The following is an 11,272-nucleotide window of genomic DNA, read 5'->3' on the forward strand; positions in this document are numbered from 1 at the left end:
GAGGAGCTTGAACACGATAGGTTGGGACTGCTCCGCCCAGCAGCACCTGCTGACCGCCTCAACCTCCTCGGAGGAAGAGAGGTAAACGTGTTTCTTACTCAAATATTTTATCTTGAGAGCTCCTGTATATCTAACTTCTCAAAGTGAGATAAATGTCATTATATTCCTCAGAATCAAATGCAATCAAACAATCAGACGAGTAAAGACGGTCTGGTGTGATACAATTCATATCGAAAGCCGAAAGTGACATATCTAACTTCTCATAGTCAGATAAATACTGAATTTAATTCCTCAAAATTAAATGCAGCTAAACACCCAGACGAGTATACATGGTCTGGTGTGGCAAGAGTCATTTCAAGAATCAAAAATTCTATATCTAACTTCTCATAGTCAGACAAATGCCTCATTTAATTCCTCATTATTAAATGGAGCCAAACAACCAAACGAGTAAACATGGTCTGGTGTGGTAAGATTACATCAAAACTGAAAATGATGTAATACACGCGTTGCCTCGGCAGCGCGCGAGCCGCTTAGTCACACAAACAATATTAATCTCCTCGGAAATAAATAGCTGCAGCAACGAGTTCACAGTCCGAGGGGGAAGAAACCGCTTTTTTTCTTTTTAGCGCGGGCTTCCGAGCCTCGAAAACGAGCTCTAGATTTTCTTAGGACCGGAATCGCAAGATTACAAGCAAGGACACACTCCTCGGAGCGTGCCCGGCAAGAGCGGAGAAACACAATCAGCCCCCTTATTTTTTACGAGAGCCGACCACGCCAGCAACGCTCCTCATTAATGCTGCTCGTTATAATATTAGGCATAATATGCTTGTGTAACTGATGTTTGTGCAACTGCGAGCTCATCGACGCCCTCCGTGTCAATCTCCTCGGAGAAAGACAGGCGGAGTGTCGCGCCCTCTCTAAGCGGGGGGAAGGACCGCAACACGGGCTTCTGAAACCCCGAGAGCGGGCGCCGCGAAAGCGAACCCCGCGAGCACAGCCACTCCTCCGCCTCGGCGAAAGCAGGACCGGCACCGCGAGAAACGCTAGTGAAGACTCCCTCCTCGAAGAGAGCCTTCTGAGAGTGAAACAAAGCAGTAACAGACGGTCGCATCGCGGGCCGTCATCTCCCTTTTTTTTGAGAGCTGATTCTGCGTGCTTCGCTCTCAAGCAGACAACACACTGCGTGTGTCCCTACCCCAATATATTTTCTCTCTCTAGGGCAGGGAAAACACACAGCCTGAACGCTGCCTGCTTTTGCCCAAAAAAACTTCCTTGACTGAAGTTTGATATAATGGAGCTTATCAGTGAACAAACAACACTAAATAAGACTCACAAACAAATAGCGACTGACACACACACAGAGCTTCGCTGAATGACAAAAAGCTGATGCTCGCTACAACTCACGTGCTTTTATAGCTTCCTGGTCGCTACGTCACCCGCCTATGACGTCTCGCCCATTCATGGGACTGATTACACATGTTATTCAGAGCCCGGTCATGCTGAAGGGCGTTCCCATAGCGTTCTCGGACGCAGCTCGAGTTCCTGAAGGGGAACTTATTTTTTTTAATATGACATTCATATGATATTTATTCAAATAGCTTACAATCAGGTAAAATATGTTCATTTTTTTAATTGTATGAAATTTTTTTTGGTTAATATTTTGAGCTTGTTTTTGTTTTTTTTAGATGTTCAGTTTGTTTCATTGTGCACGTTATAGACAAGAAATAACAATCTTCTTGGACTGAAATAAATAGGCCAAAATATATATTTTAAATGCTTTTATAAATATCTATTTATATTTGTAAAATATATTTTAAAAAATGTAGAAAAAAATGTCTAAATTATACAGGTAGAAAATATGTTTCCTTAATATTTTGAAACATATTTTAGCATTATGTATTTTTTTGGCCAGTTTTTTTTATACTTTTAGTAAATATATTTAAATATTTTTATTTGCATATGCTTCACATTAAGTTATAAATTTATGTTAAAACTGTGTAATTCAAATGCATTAATTTTAAATATAGTCTTTTGTCGAGTAATTCAAAGCATGACATGTTTATTTGGGACAAAAGGAGCTGAACTAGGTCACAGGTTCAGACTGAATTGGTGTGTTTCTGGGTAGAAGCGTTCAGTCGATCGATGTGAATTAGTCAAGCGCTCATCTGGTTACTGGCCTCAGTCTGCGGCTGTGAAACAGACTAAATGTGTGCTTTCTGTTCAGTGATGTACAGACAGACTGACCTGATCCACGAAACCGCCCAGGACCGTCAGGTGTCTGCCTGGGTATGAGGCGAAGATGTGTCCTGTGGCATTAATTCCTGTGACCGACAGGATCCCGCTGGTGAAGTCCATGAAGGCATCTGAACACACACACACACGTGCGCATTAATCAGATCCTAAACACGGGAAAACGCTGGATTCCTCAAACTCACCATAATACAATCCAAAGACTGCAGCCGCTCCGACAAACGCACCCAACATCTGCGCCGTCACGTAGACGGGAAACTTCCAGATCTTCAGCTTCCCCAGGATGACCATGGCCAGAGACACGGCGGGGTTCAGATGACCGCCTGAGCAAACCACAAACAAACAGATATCTCCAGGCTAGATATATGTGAAGTGTTGTAAACAGTGAAGCTCAATGAAATATATTGGGGGAGTGAATGTACAGAGCTCTCTTCCACCCTCAATACCACGACTGAGGTGAGACCCTTGAGCAAGAACCGGACCCCCAACTGCTCCCCGGCGCCACAGCAATACGCTGCCCCCTGCTCCAGATGTGTGTTCATGGTGTGTGTGTGTGTGTGTGTGTGTGTGTGTGTGTGTGTGTGTTCACTGTGTGTGTGCACTTGGATGGGTTAAATCCAGAGCACGAATTCTGAGTAGGTGACCATATTTGGCCACATGTCACTTCACTTTTGTGAAAGAGTGTCCACAATTGAATACATATTTAGTTTCACCCTTCATATACCAAAATATATTTCAAAATGTATTTCAGTGGCAAGCAAACACATTTCCAGTCTTACAGTAGCCTGCTGTGTGTTATAGACAAGAAAGTTTTTCTTCAAATGTGACAGTCGTGTCAATATTCATATCATCACCAATGTGAGTTATTTTAGTATCACTGAGACACTATTATAGTTTTTATTAATACTTTGAATTAGATTTTATTTTTATATTTTCTGTCTATATTTCATGTTAATTTTAAAGTTTTAGTCCTTTTGTTGTTTTGTCTTTAATTAGTTTTTTTATTTTTTTTTATTAATTTTTTATTTTAGTACATTGTTAAATTATATGAAAATGACAAATGCTGCCTTGAAAACTAGCTGAAATACATGAGTTTAAGTTTTTTTATATATTTGATTTTATTTCAGTTAGCATTCAAGTAATTTTTTTTTTATTATTTTATTTGTTTATTTCTATGGCTTTAGTTTAAATAAACCAAAATAACCCTGATGTGAATATATTTCAGAATATACAAAATGGGCAAAAAATATGCACACACACTTACTCACACTCTCAATCTCACACACACAGACATAGACAAACACACTCTAACACTCTCTCTTACACACACACACATACACACACACACAGTCACACTTCTTCCAATTCTCAAATAACTGCTATGAAGACTTTTGTTCTACCCACTTAAATGATAGAAGTACCTGTACATTATAGTCCTCCACGTGACTTGACCTGCGCTGTCCAATCTATTAAGACTGTGTATGTTCCCCGAATAGTGAGGTCAAAATATAAATTTAATGCAGGATCTAGAAAAAAATCTGATTGTGATTTAAAGTTTGGGCTCCTAAACATTAGATCACTCACACCCAAAGCAGTTATTGTAAATGAAATGATCACAGATAATAGTTTTGATGTACTCTGCTTGACTGAAACCTGGCTAAAACCAAATGATTATATTGGTCTAAATGAGTCTACTCCATCAAACTACTGTTATAAACATGAGCCCCGTCAGACTGGTCGTGTTACAACAATATATAGTGATATTCTTAGTGTTACCCAGAAAACAGGATACAGGTTTAAATCATTTGAAATACTTATGCTTAATGTTACACTGTCAGATATGCAAAAGAAATCTATCGTATCTCTTTCTCTGGCTACTGTGTACAGACCACCAGGGCCGTATACAGAATTCCTAAAAGAATTAGCAGATTTCCTCTCAGACCTGTTGGTTACCACTGATAAAGCACTAATCATCAGAGAATTATGCATTGGGACTTGCGTTTACTGACCTAATAAACTGTTTTGGAGTAAAGCAAAATGTCACCAGGCCCACTCATCGTTTTAATCATACGCTAGATTTAATTATATCGCATGGAATCGATCTTACTGATATAGATATCGTACCTCAAAGTGATGATGTTACTGACCATTTCCTTGTATCGTGCATGCTGTGTATTACTGATATTAACTACATGACTCTGCGTTATCGTCCAGGAAGAACTATTGTTAGGCCTTCCGGGAAAGAGTGAACGCTGTGTGTGTATATCTGCCGCTGCTCTCCGTTTTTTTATATATTTTTATATATTTTATATTTATATATTTTTACATGTATAAACCTTTTTTTTTTTTTTTTAGCTCATTAAGACCTTCCTATTTAATTTCGTTATATCTTCGTCGAGTGGCCTGTTTGTTTGCGCCTACTTGAAGTTACTTCTAGGACTAAACAACTCGGCCAGCGTTTCAAGATCATCACGGCACTTTGCTACATTGTGGATTGACAGACTGGATTTACGCTCTATGTCTGGTTATAAAATGCCTGATGGACTGTGTATGGATTAATATTGTGGTCCCAAGTCTTCTGAGATTTTGCTGTCGATTATCATTGGAATTGTTTCATGCTTGGCACCTGTTTGAGGGGATGATCGCAGCATCCTCTTTCATACTCTGTGAAGCTGGGAATAGGATGATAGTTCCTGCGCCTCCTCTATAAAATATCTGTTTATGGAATACGTATGGATTAACATCATAGACTATCAATTTGGATTTGTCTGCACCTGGTGAGTGTTCCCTGCGGGGCAACTGTATTAGGACAGTGTTGTTGTTTGGCGGCTGGACTTTAGTGACTGTGTTGGGGGTGTTTGTCAGTTGGTATAGTGTACGTTATCCTTTTGATGTCTTCACCATCGGCTTGTAGCAATGTGTTAGTCAACTACACTGCTTCAGAGCTCAAGCGTTTGAACTGTCGACCCGGGTCTCACCTGACGTCAAACACTTATTTACAGTGCACCGAGTTGGGAATCCTTCGTCGTTCGAGATATGTTCATCGGTGTTCTCGGTCAAGTTGTTTCAGCTTCCACTGAAAATTCAGGGTTGATACCTGTTATGTGGTCTACAAAACGGCATACCCCACATCGGAAACAATTGCAGTGTGGTGTAAATTTGGATTCTCTTCATTCTTTATCAAAGACTGTCTTTCATAACTCCTCTTTACTGAGAAAAAACACAATGCCACTTAAAATGGCTTTGATAAACGCCAGATCTGTTACAAACAAAACTTTTCTGTTGAATGATTTTTTCGCATCAAATAAGTTGGATTTTCTGTTCATCACTGAAACATGGCTTACACCAGAGGATCGTACTTCTCTATTCGAACTTTGCCTTACGAACTGCAATTATCTCAGTTGCCCTAGAACTTTTAGTAGGTTGCTTTGATTTTTAAGAACTTGTTTTCATGCAGGCCTCTTTCTATAGACGTTTACTCCAGTTTTAAGGCTTTAGTTTGTGAAGTGGATTTATCAAAACCTTTGCTTTGTGCCTTGATTTACAGAGCACCAAAATCCAATAAGGATTTTTTAATCTGATTTTTTATCTATCTTAGCCACAAAAGCTAATAATTTTCTGCTTCTAGGAGATTTCAATGTACATGTGTGCTGTCCGGAAAAGCCACTTGTAAGAGAATTCACTCAACTTTTAGACTCTTTTAACTTTACACAGTTTATTTCTGGTCCTACACACACTGGACCTTGTTATGTCATCAGGTTTTCCTATAACAAACAATGAGGTCGGTGATGCTGGTTTGTCTGGTCACCTGCCAATAACATTTGATTGTTCTATTGCTGTTTTAAAATCTGAAAGCAGGCCTTCTACATATCTGTCTAGAGTTATAAACTCTTCTACTGCTGTACAGTTTACAAAGGTTTTGCAGAACTCTCAGCAGGTGTCACAGTATTCTGATCTGGATGGTTTGGTCGATAGTTTTAATACATCATGTACTGGGATTTTAAATGAAATTGCCCCCCTCAAAATCTATATAGTCTTTAATAGAGAAGTTAATAATAATAGAGAATAATTAATAGAGAAGTTTGTGTTCTACGGAAGGAGTGTAGAAGGGCAGAAAGAAAATTGAGAAAGGACAAATTACAAGTTTCTTATCAGTTATTGCAAAATTCTTTGGTCAAATTTCAAGATGCTGTTGCCTTGCAAAGGTCTAAATATTTTTCCAATCTGATTTCTCAAAATCCCCATTGTCCAAAGCTTTTGTTCTCTACCATTTATTCTGTATTAAATCCTCTCTCTGGGATTGGTGTTGGTCATAGCCCAGATTTGTGTGAGAAGTTTTGCAGCTTCTTCATAAACAAAATTGCTTGTATTAAATCTCAGATTGTTATGAACGCATCACAGAAGGTTTGGTATTTACCTTCGTGTCCTGCTAAATTTTCACATTTTTATCCTATCTCGCACTCTGAGTTGTTGAATATAGCATCCACTTTAAGATCGATCACTTGCTCTCTTGACATTATACCAACTATGCTACTAAAGGAAGTGTTGGACGCAGTTGCACCAAATATTATTTCCGTTATCAACATTTCCTTACAGACAGGTTCAGTTCCATCCTGTTTTTAGGATGATGTGGTTGTTCATCTGCTGATGAAGGAAGATCTGGATCCTGCTGATTTTAACAACTATAGACCTATTTTTAAATTGCCATTCTTATCAGAAGTATTGGAGAAAGCTGTTTTAAATCAGTTACCACCTTACTTAATTGAAAATAATATATTGGATCCTTTTCTGTCTGGCTTTAGATCAAAGCACAGCTTTGTTAAGAGGGGTAAACAATTTATTATTTGTGGATTCTGGAAATTGTGCAGTTTTGGTACTGTTGGATTTAAGTGCAGTGTTCAATTCAGTAGATCACTGTATTCTTTTAAACAGGTTAAAAACTGATGTTGTTATTCGTGATTCGGCCTTAGATTGGTTTGAATCATATTTTACTGTGAGGAGTTTCTCTGTGGAGGTAGATCAGTCTCATTCATCACCTGCTTCTGTTACTGGTGGGGTGCCACAGGGCTCCATTTTAGGCCTAATTTTGATTGTTTTATATATGCTCCCTCTTCGTTACATTTCTGAGTCTCATAAGGTCCCATATCACATTTATGCGGATGATACCCAGTTGTATATGTCAATAAAACCTGGGTCAAAGTCCTTATCCGACTTGCTTGCTTGTGTAAACGACATCAAAAGCTGGATGGGTGATAATTTTCTCCAGTTGAATGAAAACAAGACTGAAGTCATTTTATTTGGCTCCCCTCATTTGGTTAATGGTATGTCCTCTAGTTCAGGACCCTTGAAATCAAATATCCGTACTCATGTAAAGAATCTGGGTGTTGTTTTTGATTCAGAGTTAAAATTTGACAAGCAAATAAATTCTGTTGTAAGAGCTAGTTTTTTCCAGCTTAGGGGTTTACGTAAACTGAAATCTCTGTTATCTTTTAATGATCTAGAGACAGTTATTCATGCCTTCATCTCAACAAGGCTTGATTATTGTAATTCTTTATATGCTGGTGTCAACCAGTTTTCCCTTTCTCGTTTGCAACTGGTTCAACTGCTTCTTAATGGGGAAGAAAAAGAGGGAGCATATGACCCCTATTTAAGCAAATTTACATTGGCTACTAGTTAAGTTTAGAATTGAGTACAAGGTTTTAACTTTTTTGTTTAAAGCCTTGCATGGGCTGGCTCCAGTCTACATCTCAGATCTGATTTGTCATATTGAATCAGGACAATGACCCAAAACCCCCTGCCAGTTCAGTCAAGGACTTTATCAGGGCAAAGAAATATAAAGTCTTAGACTGCCCAAATCAATCTCAAGATTTGAATCCGATTGAACATTAATTTCACCAGCTGAAGAGAAGACTGAAGACAGAAACTCCCCAAAACAAACAACAGTTGGAATTGGCTGCATTAAAGGCTGGAGAAAAGCATTTCAAAGCATAAGACCAAGAGTCTGGTGATGTCTATGGGTTGCAGACTCACTGCTCTGATTGCATGCAAGGGATCTGCTACTAAATATTGTCTTTTAATCTTTTACATCTGCCTTAAATTCAACTGTTCCAATACTTATGATCACATCAAATAGTGTGATGAACTCTAAAAGTGCTGTCCTTTTTATTTGGTAAAACATGTATGTGTCGAAAGACCTAATAATAAAATGTGACATTCTGTAGTTTTGTCTCATATTCATCTTTTAATCATATTTGCAAATGTCTTGACTCCACAGCAGAGAAAGCAACTTTGTCTTTACTGTTCCAATACTTATGGAGGGCACTGTATCTCAACGAGACCAGATGAAACTTCTAAATTATCTATCAATCGCTAACAGAGTGTGTTAAAAATGTAAAAGATTGGATGACCAATAATTTTCTCCTATTAAATTCAGATAAGACAGAGATATTACTTATTGGACCAAAAAACATTACACAGAATCTCGTAGATTACAATTTGCAATTAGACGGATGTACTGTTACTTCCTCTACTGTAAAAAATCTGGGTGTTATATTATACAGTAACTTGTCTTTTGAAAATCATATTTTCCCATGTTACAAAAACAGCATTCTTCCATCTTAGAAACATTACCAAGCTACGAAACATGTTACCTGTTTCTGATGCATGAAAAGCTAGTTCATGCATTCATGACCTCTAGACTGGACTATTGTAATGCACTGCTAGGTGGTTGTCCTGCATCATCAATAAACAAGCTACAGGTAGTCCAAAATGCAGCAGCTAGAGTCCTTACCAGGTCAAGAAAATATGATCATATTACCCCAATACTACAGTCTCTGCACTGGCTACCTATTAATTTCTGTATCAGTTACAAAATATTATTACTTACTTATAAGGCCCTTAATGGCTTAGCTCCTGCGTACCTAACTAGTCTTCTACCACGCTACAACCCATCACGCTCCCTAAGGTCACAAAACACTGGACTTTTGATAGTTCCTAGGATAGCAAAGTCCACTAAAGGAGGTAGAGCTTTTTCACATTTGGCTCCCAAACTCTGGAATAGCCTTCCTGATAATGTTCGGGGTTCAAACACACTCTCTCTGTTTAAATCTAGATTAAAAACACACCTCTTTGGCCAAGCATTCAAATAATGCATCTCATAATTTTGGACTGCAGTTATATCTGATCAAATGCACATTATTATTCTTTAGCTTGGGTTAATCTAATTAATTTTACTTGGTTGGAACAGCAGCTATGCTAATTATGTCTCTATTTGTTTCTCTGTTTTTGGTAACTAGGATTTACACACGCTCCAGTCTGGATACAAACCTAAGAGATGATGCCAACCCTGAAACAACATACAGAACTACCTAATTTTGCTATAAGTTTGATTGCATCATATAATAATTGCTGTTAATGGTGTTCATCATCTGTTTGATTACATCTTTAATTTATTTTTCTGAACATTTCTGCCATATGTACAGAAACTGACAGACACCACTGATAAGCTACTACTAAATATTGTAGAAACTTAATTTTCTGTAAAGCTGCTTTGCAATGATTTGTATAGTGAAAAGTGCTATACAAATAAACTTGAATTGAAAATTGACACTCACACACTACACACACACACTACACGCACACACACACTACATGCATGCATACACACACAACACACATTACACGCACACAGATCAATGGATCTGTCCTGACGCTCCAGGCTCTATATGACCTCAGAAAGCAGGCGAGAGCAGAGCTTGATCAAACCAAGGTCATTCCGAGATATTGATGGGTGAAGAAACATCTCAGACCATCTGAGAGAAGAAGACTTCATCTAGAAACCCACAGAGAACCAAAGCACAGCAAACTCCCAGGAACCACTGTGGAATGGGTTTATTGATCAGTTCTGGGAAGGGCAGTGATCAGACGCGTGTGGTTCCAGCTCACGTGTGAGTGTTGATGAGTTTCTCTGTGTGTGTGATGCTAATATAATATGAGTGTGTGTTTTACCCGACACGCCGCCGGCCACATAGACACCCATCATGAGTCCGGTGCTGAAGCCGATGTGGACAGTCAGCGGTTCACCAAGAGTGTTTCTGCTCAACACCGTCTGAGCCACCGACCCGCAGCCGAACAACTGACACAGACACACACACAACAGAGCAATGAGCAATCACTGACTGATCAACAAAATAACACAGAGAATTAATCATTATATATACGTTTACAGTAAAACCAAACATGAACTATATTTGTGAGTCTGTGCAGAATAAAGCAGGGTTTTCATTCCCTGCTGACAGATATTTGTTCCTGTTTTGATCATAAACTCACTTCATTTTGTTCAGTTTCTCAAAAATCAAGACTTGAATCTTGAAACTAAGTAAATGTATCTTGATTTAAGGACGTTTAGAAAAACATACTGGAAAACAAGAGAAAATACTGAGGAGAGATGCATTTAATGCCACAACTAATGCCACAACTTTAAAGTTTTTAAGGCCTGAGGAACAGTGAATAACGCTGCTGTCTGAGCTGAAACAGAGTGAAGGTAAGGATGCAGAAACTCACCACCAGCACAAAGGTCCCGAGGAACTCGGCCAGGAACTCTTTGAAGATGCCGTGTTTGATGGCGCAGTGATGCTTCATGATGCTGTGTGAGTGAGTGAGTGAGTGAGAGTGTGTGTGTCTGATGGGACTGAACACACGCTGGATGCTCTGCTGCATTAAAGCCTCTGATGGGACATCCAAACACACGCCATTGATCCGCCACATTATGGACGAATCTGAGCTCACTAACACTCACACACATCAGCTGAAACACTTTGCTGTAGGACTATTTTCACTCAGAAATAACTGGAAAATCTCACAAATAATTACAAAGAAACGGCAAGAAACACACTGAATTAAAGTGAAATTTTGAGTTAGAAAAACTAAAATAGTATTTTCTTTTTACTCCAATATTTTTTCTTTTAATTATTACTTTGCAAATCATTTTTACAGTGTACTGTACATCTACCACAAGCATCAC

At 38.7% G+C, this 11,272-nt stretch overlaps 1 protein-coding gene across 1 annotated transcript in view; it reads right to left on the reverse strand.

The window, feature by feature from the left end:
- The window catches only part of aqp9a (aquaporin 9a), a 48,453-nt gene extending 37,506 nt beyond the window's left edge, over positions 1-10,947 (reverse strand). The window contains exons 1-4 of the mRNA XM_042715854.1: positions 10,813-10,947; positions 10,258-10,384; positions 2,436-2,573; positions 2,245-2,363 (exon numbers count right to left, since the gene is read on the reverse strand). Coding sequence (XP_042571788.1) covers positions 2,245-2,363; positions 2,436-2,573; positions 10,258-10,384; positions 10,813-10,890 — 462 coding nt within the window. The 5' untranslated portion in view covers positions 10,891-10,947. The remainder of the gene's footprint in view (positions 1-2,244; positions 2,364-2,435; positions 2,574-10,257; positions 10,385-10,812) is intronic.
- Between the last annotated feature and the right edge of the window lie 325 nt (positions 10,948-11,272).

The sequence above is a fragment of the Cyprinus carpio genome, chromosome A25 (genome assembly GCF_018340385.1).
Source record: "Cyprinus carpio isolate SPL01 chromosome A25, ASM1834038v1, whole genome shotgun sequence".
NCBI lineage: Eukaryota > Metazoa > Chordata > Actinopteri > Cypriniformes > Cyprinidae > Cyprinus > Cyprinus carpio.